A 16,856-nucleotide genomic window follows, 5' to 3' on the forward strand; every position below is an offset into this window, starting at 1 on the left:
GAGCTTTCAAAGCACATCTGTGTAAACATTATCACATCAGTGTAAAACATCAACCAATGGGCTTTTTCTTTGAACCAAATCTTCTTAATTGCAGGGCTAAATCAAAGAACCAGATCAAAGATGCAGAATCCAAGGAAGATCCAATGGTGCAGGTAGCCCGTACACTTGTGTCTTAGAGATAGCTTTTAAAAGTTTGGAACACCAATCAAGTCATTTTTTCCCTAATAACTGACACCATGGAGGAGGAACAAGTGATAATTAATACAGCAACACAGTACATAATGTTCAGAAAGTTAACTGGACACAAAACCATTACAATTAAGAGAATGATGATCAGAATGATGAGTGTGTAAATATTATTTCGGTTTGCAACAGAAGTTTACTTACTTAGAAATATTTATTTACTTAGAGATAGCTACACTTCTGAAAATCAAATGGCTCGCAACATCATTCTTCTTTTCTCCCATGTTATCCTCACAACAGCTCTGTGAGGAAGTTTAGGTTCAAGAGTGATTTACACAAGGCCACCCAATCAGATTCCATAGCAGGATGGTGTTCTCCAGTCCGAACCTCTACTGCTGTATATTGCTGGTGATACCTTGGTTCCAAAAAAGGGAACAAGCAGAATCCATCCTGTATCAATTGCTGGCTGTGCCAACAAGTTAAAGTAGAAAGCCAGCAGAGGCATAAAAACAATCTCCTCAAGGCAGAAAGGACCATCTTGTTCCTACTACTCTACAGGTACAATGAGCCCAGCTTTTGGCTGCAGTAGGGCAGGGTAGAAATCAAAATAAGGTAAAAGTAAAGTATATGTTGTGGAAGAAGATTATCTGGGTTACCATCAAAGATGTGATATAAAACTGGATCATAATTTAAAAAATACATATGAGACATCCAACTAAAAGTCAGAACCAGTAGAATACATCCTGGAACTCCATTAACAGTTGTGTCCTGCCTCTCAAGACCCACCACGTGTTGGAACAGGCTCAGGATGAGATATTGGAAAGTCTTCAGAAGGTGTTCTTGATTTCCAAACCAACAGATTGAATAGAGATTCATTCTCAGTAGGTTTTCTCTAGAAGACTGTGGGTAGGAGAGGTGGGGAGGTTGATATGTTAGGTTAAAAACATGTAAGGATTCAGCTGCTTGGACTGAATCTAGAAGTAGATCACCAATCAGAAAACCAATAAGGTAATCAATCACAGTCTCCACATTCTGTCCCAGCCGAAGCTTCTCAGTAATCTTCAAGGTCAGCTCTCTGTGGGTATCATTTACAATGTTCTGCACCCTATCTATGCTTTTCCTGAGCTTAAACCAAAGATTCACAGGCTATGGAGGAGTTCACCAGTTAATGAGTTCACTCTTTTCACTGATAATAAACAGCTCAAAGGTATAGCGCCACAATTAACTATCACCAGTGAAATGTTTCTAAAATTACTCTCAGGCAGATTTATTACAATCGTGCCAAATATTCTTTACAAAATTAATATCAATATGCTTAGAACAGAGCAAATTGAAAAAAAAATACAAAACAACCTGACCTCTTCCAAGCATACCCTTTCATGTCTGAACTCTGATTTAGTTATGCCGCTTTATCAAGTACCGAAAGACACGATAAGGGACTTTTTTCACTTGTTTGCACTAATCACGTGACAGGAAAAGATAACTCCAAAGTTTTTTCTGGTCCTTCTGTGATACTGTTATAGAAAGTTAAATACATTGTAAGAGTTTTTCCCCCCAAGAACACATTATTCTGCTTTAAGCATACATTGCAATCTAATCTTTTTCCCCTTACTTCCTAGAACTGCATTTTCAATGGAGCTGAATAAATAATATAGGTGATCCAAGTTTTTTAAATTAAAAAACCACTCCCAAAGCAAAAGACTACTATGAGTAATATTGGCAATGTAATTTCTTGCCAGTTTTCTAAGAACTTTATATTGCCTTGAAGATAATTTGGTGGTTTATTTCAGTACAGAAAAAGAAAATATTTGTACTTTGCCTCAGAAAAAGCATTCCTCGTTTGTGGAGTGGCAGGATCCTTATGTATGTGAGGACTGTGTCAAATCATGCCAACAGTGTGCTCTCAGTTGGTATCAAAATCATAACAGATCATGACTGTTCTTTTCTTTTCTTTCACAAGTATATATTTTGTTTTAAAAGAACAGGTTTGAGTGTACCTGCAAAATCTACATTTATAAAAACAAGATAGGTCCTTAACCCATTAGAAGAATGAAGTAGAAATACAAAAACAAGCAAAGCTGATATCCTAGGCTTTTTCTTATTTGTTTTGTTTTTTAAAACTGAAATGCATGCACGGCTGCAGAGCCTTTATCCTCCTATGGAGTGATGATTCTGTGGTGTTTAAGTATCCTGTCATGAGCACATCTGGGAAATATACCCAGAAACTAATTTGTCTAATAGAATGGCTGAAATCTCAAAATTAAGAAGATACAAAACTGCTGAATGGTGTGGCGGACAAACTGTGATCTAAAGATTCTAAGATTCTAAAAATGCAGCTAGCTAGTGAGGGATGGTGACAGATAGCAAACATTTGGTTCTGTTGGGATGCAACAGGTGTAGCTGAGGAAAAGCTATTAAAGATACAGTCCTTAAGTGGCGTTACACCCGCATAAGTCCACTTAAGTCAATGACTATATAAAAGTGTAACTCTCCTTAGGACTTCTCTATTCACTGTAGAAGACCAACATAAGCACAAACAGCAAGTTAACACTGAATCCAATGGTCTAAAATGCTCCATTGACATTCATTCAGCTCTGTGGATGCATAAAATGCCTTTAATCTATTTTATTGCTATCCTCTTATGCAGCAAACCACTATTTTATTCACTTTGTACACAGAATGAGAATTTCAAAACAGGGACTCCTCTGGCAGTTATGTGGCTGAACTCTAATTTGAGCACATTTTTTCTAGCAATTCTTTAGTAAGAAGGCATAGTTTTTGTTACTTTATTTAAACCCTTTATGCTTTTGCTGTTTCAGAGTTATAAACTGAATGTTTAACTGTAGAAATCAAAGAAATAATTCCTTCCATAGTCAAACATAGCAACAACTACCTCGAATAGATTATTAAGTCTTTGCACAATGCCACGATTTCTAGTATATTTTAGTATTTTGTAAAACTATGGCAATCTTTGACCTGTTGTGGTGTCTTCCTACCAGTCTACCCATCCACAGAGCCAGTTTGGGAAAAGAGATTTTAATTTTTTTATTAACTTTAATTACTATCATAGAAGACCAGCAATATGAAAATAATACATAGAAACAATTAAAAAGCCAAACAACCAACAATAAAAACAAGTGAATTACAAGGACAACAGCAATAAAAGGAATACAAATACAAATACTAATAAGTGTTACCCCTTTTCAAAGTGAGGAATCTGAAAACTTATTTATCACGAGATGACATTTTTTACATATAGAACAATAAAATTTTGCCACAGCGTATGAGATCTTAGGGTACTTATCTTCAAGCAAAATTCTGGTCTGAAAATATTCTGTATTAAGTATAAGGATAAAGTGCCTAAAGTGATATACCAGGAGAGTAATTAGTTGGTTCCTCTCACCCATATAAAATTCACAATGGATTGATATATGAGTAATCGTTTCTATGTTGTTGATACTGCAAATGGAGTGGCACAACTCCAACAGTATATGTTGAAACCTACCAAATAGTAGAGGAGGGCATTTAAGTGAGATCTGAGAAAGGCCCAGTGAAGTTTAGGCAGGGTGACAGAAGATAAATAGGGTGCAGGAGATGTTCCTGCCCATGTTTTTAACAGTCTAGATAGCAGTGGGAGGAGAGCAGTCAGTCTGCAATTCAGTATCTCTGAGGTAGATTTTTCCCACAGAAAATGTTAAGTTTGCCAGCCTCTAGGTGAAAATGGGAGCTTCTCAGTATGGAATACTGGATTCTAGGTGAAATCTCTCTTCAAAATCCCCCTGTAAGGGCATTACCTCCAAGTTCCATCCCACCCCCCACCCCCCACCCCCCATACGTTCCTGGAGTTTCCATAGCTAGTCTGGAGTTCTATATGTGTAAAATATACACGGGAAAGTGCAAAATTACACTTTCCCCAAAATTACATGGGAAAGTGAGAAGTGAAGAATTGTGCAATGTTTCTTTGTACAAAGTACACAAGTACTTTACAGGGAGCAGTAGATCTAGCAAAGCTAAATAAATCAGTTCCTATATCCTTCCCTTGATCCGCTTTGTGGCTTTCTTGTTGTTACCCATAATGCTATTCTTGGGGGTTCCTTACTTTTAGAAGAGAAGAGCTTTGATTTATACCCTGCCTTTCATTTCTGTAATGAGGCACAAAGCGGTTTACAAACTTATTCCATTCCTTTCCCCACAACAGACTCCTTGTGAGCAAGGACATAGGAAGGGGGGGGGTGCTCGGGTTCAAATCCTCCCCATTACATGTCGGAAGCTCCGCCCGTTTGAGGGTTTTTTGTATTTCTTAGTGTTTTTTCGGTTTTTGGCCTGCAGGGGGCGCATTTTTAGGCTAGCACCACCAAAATTTCAGGGATTTGTTGGGAGACTCTCCTGATGATACCACCCAGGTTTGGTGAGTTTGGTTCAGGGGGTCCAAAGGGGGTGCCCGATCCCCCATTGTTTCCAATGGGAGCTAATAGAAGATGGGGGCTACACCTCTGAGGAACCATAACTTTGGCTCCCCTGAACCAAACTTCGGCAAATCTAGGTGGTATCATCAGGAGAGTCTCTTACTGATACCACCCATGTTTTGTGAAGTTTGGTCCAGGGGATCCAAAGCTATGGTCTCCCAAAGGGGGTGCCCCCATCCCTCATTGTTTCCAATGGGAGCTAATAGAATACAGGGGCTACACTTTTGAGGGTCCATAACTTTGGACCCCCAGAACCAAACCTCACCAAACCTGGGTGGTATCATTAGGAGAGTCTCCTAAAGATACCCTGAAATTTGGTGCTGCTAGCTCAGTGATGGCGAACCTATGGCACGGGTGCCAGAGGCGGCACTCGGAGCCCTCTCTGTAGGCACGCATACTGTGGGGGGTGGAAAATCACTCCCACACACACATCTAGGTTGTCCTGGGCCACTGAGCACGATGTGCGCGCACCGCGGTGAGCAGGGAGGATTCAGCTGGCGGGCCTGGTTCTTGTGCTCTGGGTGGCTGCTGCCCAAGGGGGGGCACAATGGAGGCAGAGATGCTAGAGAGGCACAGAGCAGTGCGCGTGGGACTTGCTGGAGGCTAGAGCAGGCTGGCCCCTGCTCAAACAGGTGTGGCGGAGGAAGAGGGAGCCAACCAGTTTTTTCTAAACTGAAACCTCAGCATTCAGGTTAAATTGCGGGGTTGGCACTTTGCGATAAATAAGTGGGGTTTGGGTTGTAATTTGGGCACTCGGTCTCAAAAAGGTTCGCCATCATTGTGCTAGCTTAACAATTGCACCCCTGACAGCAGGCACCCCCCAAATTTCCCCAGATTCTCCTTTTAAATCCACCCCCTTCGGCATGGATTTAAAGGGAGAATCTGAGGTCCCCAGTTTAAACATTGAAAGTGATGCTGTTTCAGGGTGGGAGATAATCCACCCCAAAACAGCATCACTTTCAATGTTGTTTTAACTGGGGACCCCAGATTCTCCCTTTAAGGTGGACACCATTGAAAGTGATGCTGTTTGGGGGTGGATTCCAGCATCACAGCGGCCACCCATGGGGGGGGGGGACAAAACTCAGATTTTGCACCGGGCTCCATTTTCCCTAGCTACGCCTCTGCCTAGAGTGGGGGCATAAGGGCCTGCCGGCTGGGAGACCAGCTGGTGGGGGGCGGGGGAGGGTGGGGCAGGGGAGTCTGCCGTCCCCGACCTCGGAGAGCTGCATTTATAAGCACTGAGGCTGGGGGTGGAGCTTGGGGAGGTGTGGCCACGCCCCCAGGGGCAGGTGGGGGGCTGGCCCCATCCCCTGAACCCCCCCATAAAAATCTATACCTACGTCCCTGCTTGTGAGGTAGGTCAGACTGAGAGAGTTCTAAATGAGCTGTGACTAGCCCAAGGTCACCCAGCAGGAATGTAGGAGTGAGGAAACAAATCAGATTCACCAGATAAGAGTCTGAATCAAATCCAGTTCTCTAGATTAGAATTCAGCTGCTCTTAACCACTGCACCACGCTGGCTCTCACATTTTAGCAAATTCCTTCTTCACTAAGATCCATTCAGATATATATTAAATCAATAAGTGCAACAAATGGGATAAATAATTTAATTATTCCACACTTCTCATTTCTGCTTATTGTTTAGATATGTCAGGTATATTTTAAGGCTATTTTTGCTACACTGTAAAGAGACAGAAATAGAAATTGATATGTTACATAGTATGATCTTTGGTTCTTTAAAGTTTCTAACTGTGGAACGGGAACATTCACTTTGTCATATGAGAGTTCAGTTGCTGGCACACAATATCTTCAATCACCCTGGAATCTTATACTTACTGTGCAATTAAAATGAACTTCTGTTCTTAAGAAACCATCTCAATGGGAGGGTCTGATGAACACATTTAAACTTAAGTAGTTACAGATGTGCATTTTTTTCAATTGAACAAAAGATTAGCCTCGAGGTGCTACTGAAAAGTCATTAAATTAATGACTGAAGATTCCAACTTCAAGGAAACAGGTATCTGTAGATTTTAACATGGTTAGAAATGATAAATACAAATCTCAATTTGAGATTTTAAAAACAGGCAACAGGAATAATGAAAATAATATGCTATATAAAAAAATTCCAAGGCATATCTCAAGCTAATTAGTAATTTAATTAACTACAGTGGCAGTCTCTTAGAACCAGTGTCCATCTTCAAACATTTTTCCAGCTACCATCTGCTCCCCATCTTAATTACAAAGCTACGGAGCATCAAAACAGTGGTGAAAAACACTGTTGCTCTGTTTTAAGATCCCCAGTGACCTTAAATATCAGTGGTGTTGATATCACCCAATCGGCTTGAGACTCTGGAGAGGACAAAAGCTAATGACTGTCTTCTTCTTGGATACAGGGATCCATTCCTTGGACACAAGATAATGACTTGGATACAGAGCATACCTACAGCATTCCAAAGTCTAGGAACTTCCCAGTGGCGTAGTGCCAAGGGGACGGGGGTGGTGCACTAAGCACCTGGCATGCGCTGGTGCAGGGATTTGGCAAGGGCATGGAGTGGGGTGAAGGGGCGTGGAGAAGTAAGGGCCTGGCAGGGGGCACAGGGTACACATGTGCCATGGGCGAGTTCCCCCTCGCTCCAGCCCTGGGACTTCCCATTCTAAAATTTTGCCCAAGAACCAGTGGGACATAAAAGACAGTCAGACGAGACATAAGGATATTTTTGTTCAAATCTTCACCCTGTTATAGAAACTTATTGGGTCACCTTGGGCCAGTTGCACAATCTCAGCCCAATCTATCTCAGAAGTTTTTGTGAATATTTATTTAAAACATTTCTGCTCCGCTTTTCTTCTGAACGCAAGACTCAAGCTGAGTAAAAAATTAGATATAATGGGAGAGGGACAAACCTTGCACTGTTCTTCTGACCTAAAACATCCTCAGGGCTGCAATTTACCCTTGAGGTACAGTGATCGGATAACTTAGGTTTCTCTAATGGGGCAAACAATGCCCTCTAGGGGACACTTCATGTAAGGAAAATGGCACAGAAGGAAACTCAAGCGCCTTCACAAGCTATGGTCTCAATCCAAACCAGCCCTCAATTTAAGCCACTAGCATGAAACTTACCATACACCAGAGGGAACGTTAGAGACTACATTACAGTCCATTTAGCCCAGTGGTTCTCAAACTGTGGGTCGCGATCCCTTTGGGGGTCGAATGATCCTATTAAAGGGTTGCGGCATTGGGAAGGTTGAGAACCACTGATCTAGACCTGGGTCTGAATCAGAAAAATATGTCTTCTATTATGCTAGGGTCAGAAAGTACACCCTCCAAGTAGCTCAGGTGTCAGGGAAGCATATATCGTTCTCCTCCTATTTAATCATCACAGCAATTATATAAATCAAAGTTAAAAGTGCAAGAGTGGCCCAAATTTACTGAAAGACTTGATTGATGAATGGGGATTTGAACTAGGGTCTCCCCCATCCTAGTCTCACACCTACAAGCATTTCTCAAATGATAACAAAATTTGTGCTTTGGTCCACATTTGCTCTTTGAAATAAAGCCATATTATAAAAAAAAATTGTCCTAATTGTCATCAACAGCTCAAAAAACATACCTGCAGCTTGCAAAACAGCAAGCTGCTTCCTAACATGGCTGATTAGTGCTCATGACTGCTATATACCGTCTTTCTGTCTGCGTTTCGAATGTACTCTTGATTTGTACTTTATGAATGTCTGGTAACGCTCTATTTTAAATGCCTAATGAAGGTTGTGTGGTTGTTGCTCATGACTCAGAATCTGTATTTACATGGTGGAAGAATATCGTGTTCAGTTCCGGTCACCACACCTGGAAAAAAAGCATATTGTAGACCTTGAAAAAGCAGAGAATGGAACAACCAAAATGATCAGGAGGGGCTACAGCAGCAGCTGCCCTCTAAGAATCAATTTAGCCCAGAAAAAAAGTGAGTAATAGGAGACGTGAAAAGGTTTATAAAATTATGCATGGTGTGGAGGAAGTGAGCAGGGAAAAACTTTCCTCCCTCTCCCATAATCTGGGACCATCCATTGAAGCTGAAGGGTGGGGGATTCAGGTAAAAGGAAGTAATTCTTCACATAACACATAATTAAACCGTAGAATGCACTGCCCCAGAATGTGAACATGGCCGCCAACTGGAAGGCTTTAAAAGGGAAGTGGACACAATGAAATTGCTCATGAATCAGATGTGGCAAATGTGGTCACCACTTTGTACCTGGAATTTGTACCTGGGAGCTCAGTTTCCAGGCACATTAGAGCCTGATTTGGATCAGGACCATGGTGCATGGGCAGAAGGAACTTCTATTGTCTTCTATTTTCTTCTAAGGCTTCTATTTTCCTGATTTGAGATGGCCGTGGGTAGCCATTATTTGCCCTGTTGAGGAAACAAGTGGCTCTCAGAGCAGTTTCAGGTGAAGATAAGTGACACACAGGGAAAGGCTCAAACCTCCTCTTTTGGTATTCACTGGTCCTCATATATTCCAGCCCCTACACAAATGGGAATTAGTAGTCCAGGCATCTCCCATGTAGACTTTGTACTAATCAGCCCTGAGTCAGGCCATTGGTGTACCAGTCAGTATTGTCTTGTCTGAGTAGCAGCACCTCTCCAGTAGAGTTCCCACAAAAAAAATAACATTACCTTAAACTGAGTTAGATGTCTCAGATGTTTCCAGGGTCTCAAGTAGAAGTTCTACCCATCCCCAACTATCTAAACCCTTTCAATTGGAGATCAAACCTGGGACCTTCTGCATGCAAAGCAGATGCTCAGCCAAAGTCACCATCTGACCAGCAACAGTTCTGCAGGGTCTCAGATCCCCATGTCTCACATCACACATAAAAAGGAGATGCCACACCACCGAACCACTGCAACTTCTTTGACTAAACCCTGGAAAATGGACAAAGGAGTACTTGTGAAGGAGAATTTAGATGTGCAAGGGGAATATGTTAAGAGACCATAAAGAAGCCCCATGGCGCAGTGATATGCTGCCATACTGTAGCCAAAGCTCCACCTTAGTTCAATTCTGATTGAAGTCGGGTCCGTTCAGGTAGCCAGCTTCAGGTTGACTCAGCTTTCCATTGTCAATAAAATGAAGGCTGGGGGTAAGTGCAGATAGCTGGGGAACCAATGACAAACCAACCAGTAGACATAGTCAACCTAGTAAACATCATGGTGTGACGGCACTCCCGATGGCTCAGCAATGAACCGGTGCTTGCACCTTTATTCTGCCATAATGACCCCGTGTTTGCACCTTTATTATACCATAAATAAATGTCATCTTCTTGTCAATAGCAAAAATTATATGAAATGCACAGCAAGCTGCAGTAGGGAATAACAGGCATGAAGCAGACGCAACACGGCCTAAGCGAGGGAGGGAAGCGGCGCCAGGGGGAGGGGAGAGGCGCGCGGAATAACGGGACTTGGGGAAGCCGGGGAACCTCTCCTCTCGAGCTTGACACCTCTGCTCTCGCGATATTTGCCCGCGGCGGCGGCTGCTTGGCGCTGGCTAGCCCCTCGCCGAGCCGGCACTATGGCAGCGCTGCGGGGTCTCCTGCGGTGGCGGCGGTGTCGCTTCCAAGGCGTCGGCGGCGACGGCGGCCCCGAGCCGGCCCACGGCTGCCGGCGGCTGCGGGGCTCCAGCGCTGGCTCCGGCAGCGACGGGTGGCCCAGCGGATTGAGCGTCGCGGCGGCGGCAGGGGCTGCCGGCGGGGCGCTGGGCTGGTTCCTGCGGGAGCGCTTCCACGAGGAGCGGCCGGCGACGCGGGGCGGGCTCGGCGACGCTGCGCAGGGCCGAGGGCTGCTGCCCATCCCTGTAGCTGCGGCTGCCAAGGAGACGACGGTGGGTATGCGAGAAGGGCAGAGAGCGGAGAAGCGAGAGAGCCCCGCCCTGGCCGGCCTCTTCTGCCCTCCCCTCTGCTGCTCCAGGGGCGGTGCTGGAGGGCGGCTGCCTCGGGGGATGCTCCAGGTGGGCAGGAAGGGTCTACAGTGCTGTTACCTATGGGGGGAGGGGCTGCTCTTTGAAGGGCTGCCAGGCTTTCTGTCCTTTAATTGAGCACCAAGCTTTACCTTGGGGATTTCTGCCTGCTGCGACACTGTGAAAGGTACAGCTCTCCCTGTCGGCATAGAAGGCGTGGACCTTTTTTTTTTCTTTTTGGCAGAAGCAGCTGTGATTGCAGAGGCAAGCGCCTTCACCCTGCAGTCCCCTCCTCCTTCTCTGCCATGCAGGCGGCCCATTGCTGGAGTCAGCATGTCCGATCACAGCAGCTGTTGGGGAAGGGGGGGGCAGATAAGCAGGGAGAACTCCTGTCCCTGGATGGGGTGGTCTTCAGAATTGTTTCTCCGCCTGCCTCCTCCTCTCCCTCTTGTCCTTGATGTTTTTGGTGACGCACTTGGTTGCGATGATTTGTTATATTGGTCACCTCAAGCCTTATAATTTTCCCATGTGGGAATCATTTCAGCGTAGGAAAATCATTTCCTCCAACCAGGATAGAAAGTTGTGAATGGCTGCAGCTTTCTAGTGCAATTATACTGTACCCACAAAAAATAGGTCTGAATGATCATTGCATTGGCTTAACTATGTGCAGTTGCCATTCTTATTCTTTACTTTTACTTTTTCCCCCATGTGGGAAATTCCTTATGTTTGAAGTGGTCCAGAGGAAGAAGTGTGTACTGAGTAGTAATTTTTTTCAGACCAAGAGAGACACCAGATTAATACATTTGAATGGCAGTTTATCAAATGCGGAAAAAAGCTTGCCTAACTTGGAGCCATTAGGGAATAAGTCATCCAGTTATCATTAAATGTTTAATAGTTGGTAATAGTATGTCCACAGTTTTGTTCACATAATAAAGATTAAAGTGAATATCTGTGGCAGTTAGCAGGAGGCCTTATTTTCCATGTTTTCTTACAATGAAATATTGATATGTTTACATTACAGATATCTAACAGTGGAGACACTGACTATCAAAAAAACTGCGTTCACAGTTTTGCATGTCAAACAGCCTGCAATCTAGGCAAGCTGTAAATCTCAGCATTACATGATCCAAATTAATCCACAGCCTTGGAAAAAATTTGCATATCTTTATCATGGTTTGCTGATTGCCTCTAGAAGAAGCCTGTGTACAATACTAAACTGTGGGGAAGAGGTTGTATTCTATAGTTTATATACTAATGATAATCAAGGTAAGGTAAGGGTTTTGTCCTTTGTGCAGATTTATGGTAGGGATGGTTTCAGCTCTATTAACTCTGTGGACATATTGTCAATCAAAAACCAGACTGATATGAAAAAAACCAAAGGGGGAAAAATGAAGTTATACCAAAACTGAATTTCATTACGATCAAGATTCACATCTCAAACCAGAATCTGTATTATCAGATTCTGTTGGAATAGAAAATGAAAATTCCAAAGAAGTTTTGGTGAAACAGAAATTTTGGGGTGGAAGTGAGCCCTGACTTCTCCCTGAGATACATGCCCAATAATTCAGTGGTATCCCTCCCTGTTCCGGTTATAGTGTACTAGAGTGACTAAATTGGGTTCATGAAGGTTTTTATGATGTTTCCCCAGGTCTGAGTACCACTCCACATTTTCCCCCAATGGGCAGAATAAGATCATTGTGGCTGGAATGTTTGTTTTCTGTTTTCACAAGCAGGAATTTTTGTTTTCTGTTTTTCTCTTTTCTTCATTAGTGAAACTGACTATAAAGAATGCTTGCAGATTTGTGTTTGTTTAACTTTCAAAAACAGTGCAACATTTGATTCAATTGGCTAACTACTTTTTTGTACCTCATGAGACTATGCATAGGATTGAGTTTACAGCAAGAAAGCCTCTGCGGTGTTGCCGCTGTGTTTTCTTCTTGGCTCCCCAGTCCCTGTGATCCTAATGTTTCATCAAGTGAAACATACAATTCTGTCTCAGATGGAACGGAAAAGTGATAATGATGTGTGGGAATAGAATCAGCAGATGGGATATTGAACAGTATAGTATAGCCTGATTTCCTCAGATCTCGAAGCAAAGCAGGGTCAGTACTTGGATGGGCGATCGCCAAGGAAGGCTGCAGAGGAAAGCACTGGCAAATCACTTCTGCTTAATCATAGAATCATAGAGTTGGAAGAGACCCCAAGGGCCATCAAGTCCAACCCCCTGCAATGCAGGAACACATAATCAAAACACTCCTGACAGATGGCCATCCAGTGTCTCTTTAAAAACCTCCAAAGAAGGAGACTCCACCACACTCTGAGCTAGTGCATTCCACTAACAGCCCCTACTGTCAGGAATTTTTTCCTAATGTTTAGGTGTAATATCTTTTCCTTCACCTTGAACCCATTACTCCTGGTCCAAGTCTCTTGAGCAGCAGAAAACAAACTTGCTCCCTCACTAACATGACATCCCTTCAGATATCTAAACATGGCTATCATGGCACCTCTTAATCCAAACTAAACATACCCTGAAATATTGCATTAAGTCTCTCCTCATAGGACATGGATTCCAGATGGTTCACCATTTTGGTTGCCTTTCTCTGGACCCGTTCCAGCTTGTCAATATCCTTCTTGAATTGCGGTGCCCAGAACTGTACCAAATATTCCAGGTGAGGTCTAACCAGTGTAGAATACAGAGGTACAATAACATCCCTCATAAGAACATAAGAACAAGCCAGCTGGATCAGACCAAAGTCCATCTAGTCCAGCTCTCTGCTACTCGCAGTGGCCCACCAGGTGCCTTTGGGAGCTCACATGTAGGATGTGAACGCAATGGCCTTCTGCGGCTGTTGCTCCCGATCACCTGGTCTGTTAAGGCATTTGCAATCTCAGATCAAGGAGGATCAAGATTGGTAGCCATAAATCGACTTCTCCTCCATAAATCTGTCCAAGCCCCTTTTAAAGCTATCCAGGTTAGTGGCCATCACCACCTCCTGTGGCAGCATATTCCAAACACCAATCACACATTGCGTGAAGAAGTGTTTCCTTTTATTAGTCCTAATTCTTCCCCCCAGCATTTTCAATGAATGCCCCCTGGTTCTAGTATTGTGAGAAAGAGAGAAAAATTTCTCTCTGTCAACATTTTCTACCCCATGCATAATTTTGTAGACTTCAATCATATCTAGACACTCAATCCAGACACTATACTCATATTGATACAGCCCAGAATTGCATCATTTGTGTTGAAAATCCTGTGGGATTTTTTTTCCCTCAAAAAAAATAATAACTGACACTGTGGTAATAGAGGCACTGGGAAGTATGAGAGTGTAGGATTCTGATGATGTCAGGAATTCTGTGAATAATCTCAGGAGTCCAATGTTTTAACATAGCAAAAAGGTATTCTGAATTTCATATAGTCCAAAGCTATTTAGATGAAAGTATCTGCCTATATGGCATAGCAGTTATATTGTTGGACCAGGATTTGGGATATCTGGGTTCAGATCCTCACATGCAGCATACTTCATGGCTTTAGGCCTGTCATTCTGTCAACCTACGGTAATCTACCTTACAGGGGTGCTGTGATAATAAAACAGAAGAGGGGAGAATTATTTATACTGCCCTGATCTCTTTAGAGAGGGCTAAAATGTAATAGATAGCTTTGCCGCTTACATTTCCAGAAACTCTGAAAACTTTACCACATGCATGAAGCCCAAACAGATAATGCAGTTTAGCTTTGGAGGAGGTGTTTATAGAGGTGGCATGTTAACAGTGTTGGGGCAAAATAAAGATCATAGCTGTAGTGTCTGGTCTGTGACATTCAGCTGTAAGTCCATATAGTATCTCATGATTTAAGTTAGGAGGATTAACTTATTTTATTTCATGTTTTTCTAGTGATGTTGTTGAAACAGACTCTTTGGATCATATTTAAGCATGTGGACTGAGAGCAGTTGACACACCCACCCACCCCAACCTATTAAGTGGATTTTAGACACTAATTTAAATTAACTGATTTGTAACCAATCAGTGAACACTGCAAGGTTTGTGGAATAGAGCATTTGCCCCTGAAGGTACTACTGTGCCGTGCTACTTGTATAAGCATGGTGTTTGCTGTAATTAGAATGGAATTTATTGGACTGAAAAAAAAACGCATTCCTCTCGTCAGAACTCAGAAGCTAAGCAGGGTAAGCCTCGGTTAATATTTGGATGAGAGACCTTCACTGAATACCAGGATTGTGGTGGGGAGACAGGCAATAGAAAACCACCTCTGGATGCTGCTTTCCTTGACAACCCTACACAGACCCCATAAGTTAGCTGTGGCTTGATGGCAAAAGCAACAACTTTGTGAAGATATATAATTCCTTGACATTTTAAAGGAGAAGGATATAGAAAATCAAAGTGTATTAAAGTACTGTTTGGCTTCTGGCAACATTCTTTAAAATTATATTGTGATGGACAGGTTGGTATCCGCCTCTCTGTAAGAGCAACCAATGAGAGTTGACAGGATGTTGGGAAAAGGCAGTGGAAAACAGTAGCTGAGAGAATAGTTGGAAATTGGCAGCTAGGGAGTGGGAGAGAAAACAGTGTGTTTGAATGAAGCTGAGGTGAAGATTAGTATAAGTATTGCTGACTAGACAGATTGAATTTATAACACGAAATCCAAGGGGCTGGAAAAGGGGAACAGTTCAAAAGTCCAATGGGACTGAAATATTGCAACCTGTACCTTACTTTCTTTAGTGTTATGCTGAAACAATAAATGTTGCCTTTTTTGTTTATCCATGTGGACTGTGTGTCCAAGGAAAAACACCCCCACACATATACCATTGAAGATCTCAGTCTGTATATGTTTAGGATATCAATAAATGGTGGCAGCATGTGAGTGGAACAGTGGGTGAGCCCCAACTCCAATAAATCTGTGAAGTGTTTGTGAGGGCCTGTTACTAAAGGGGGCTGGCTATCTTTGCTGCTGATGTCTCTGTGAGTGGCAGAGAGAACCTGAGAGGGGAAATGCTCATGGGTCTATATATATTTTAAAACAAGAGAAGGGTGGAAAATGTGATGATCTGACCTACATGTAACTCAGGGAGAGGCTGATAATGTACAAAGCAACTGCTGCATGATGGGGGCAGATGTCTGTTGCAACAAAATTTCTTATACGGGCATATTTCCTCATGCCCCACTTTCACTTCCACTTTTTAGTCTCTTCAAGGCATACAAGACCACATGTACCACGAATTTCATTTTGCTTCGTCACCAGTGGGGAGATTTTCCAGTGAGCACAGCTTTGCCCCAGATCGCTTCCCTCCACCCACTGCCAGCCTGCCTAGCTCCCCCCTTCCCACTCTTCACACCATGCCTTCCCCCATGCCTTCCCCCTTGCCTCCTTCCATGTTGCTGGCTCCTTCCTTCTCTAAACACTCATATCAATATTTCAATATATTGATATAACAGAGTTCTCTTTTGCAAGGACAGTACCGGCAGGGTTTCTGACTCCAGCCCACCTCTCCTGCTCTGCTTCTGCCCTCCCTGATGATCAGGAGGGCTTTTCATTTTTTTCCAGACAAGCCTCTTTTTAAAAACAACACGCTCTTCCACAACAGCAGTGAGAGAGAGGGGGGGGGAGAGGGGGGGTGTCTGTGTGGGGAAAGACAGGGATCTTTAAGTTCTGTAGTATTGGGGCTACAGAATATCAGTTCTATAGTATTGGGGCTACTGAGTATTATCTGATCTGTATTATTAAGAGTGGCAGAGTTAAGAGAATCATGAAAACTGAGGCCTGTAGAGACTAGCTGTGGGGAGGTCTAGGCTGCCTCCTCGCGTGTAAACAAAGAAACATGAGGAGATCACACTTCAGCCCCACCACATGATTAAAAAGCCCAAGGTAAATGTTCCATAAGTAACAAGTCAGAGATTACCTGAAACAGAGAGATGTAAAGGGTGGTAGGTGCTCTGTTGGAATGGAGATCGACCGTTACATGTATGCTACAGGAAAACCTGAGATTCGCTACCCTGGAGCTGCAGACCATTTGTTTTTCCTGGAATTTGTAGATTTGTATGTGTGTATATTGCTAAAGCATATTGTTTTATGCGATATGTGGTAGCTACAGTGTGAGACATTGAATTGTAACATAGCATTTGCACTAACATACATATATTGGTTTCAGATGAAAGGTATAATAAATGTGACAGTACAGGTAATACACAGTGCTCTTTGATAAATGGGACCAAAATACAAGCTTTATGGTGCATGTGAAACATGTAAATATGTTAGAAT

At 43.0% G+C, this 16,856-nt stretch overlaps 1 protein-coding gene across 3 annotated transcripts in view; it reads left to right on the plus strand.

Annotated features, from left to right (window-relative positions):
• Positions 1-10,135: 10,135 nt before the first annotated feature.
• Positions 10,136-16,856, plus strand: part of MICU3 (mitochondrial calcium uptake family member 3) — a 44,909-nt gene continuing 38,188 nt past the window's right edge. Inside the window, exon 1 of one of the 3 annotated variants that reach the window (XM_048509684.1) lies at positions 10,136-10,510. In XM_048509684.1, coding sequence (XP_048365641.1) covers positions 10,202-10,510 — 309 coding nt within the window. In that variant the 5' untranslated portion in view covers positions 10,136-10,201. Of the gene's footprint in view, positions 10,637-16,856 lie in introns of all 3 variants that reach the window. The other 2 variants (XM_048509683.1, XM_048509685.1) reach the window with 2 other exon arrangements.

This window comes from Sphaerodactylus townsendi, linkage group LG10, assembly GCF_021028975.2.
Source record: "Sphaerodactylus townsendi isolate TG3544 linkage group LG10, MPM_Stown_v2.3, whole genome shotgun sequence".
NCBI lineage: Eukaryota > Metazoa > Chordata > Lepidosauria > Squamata > Sphaerodactylidae > Sphaerodactylus > Sphaerodactylus townsendi.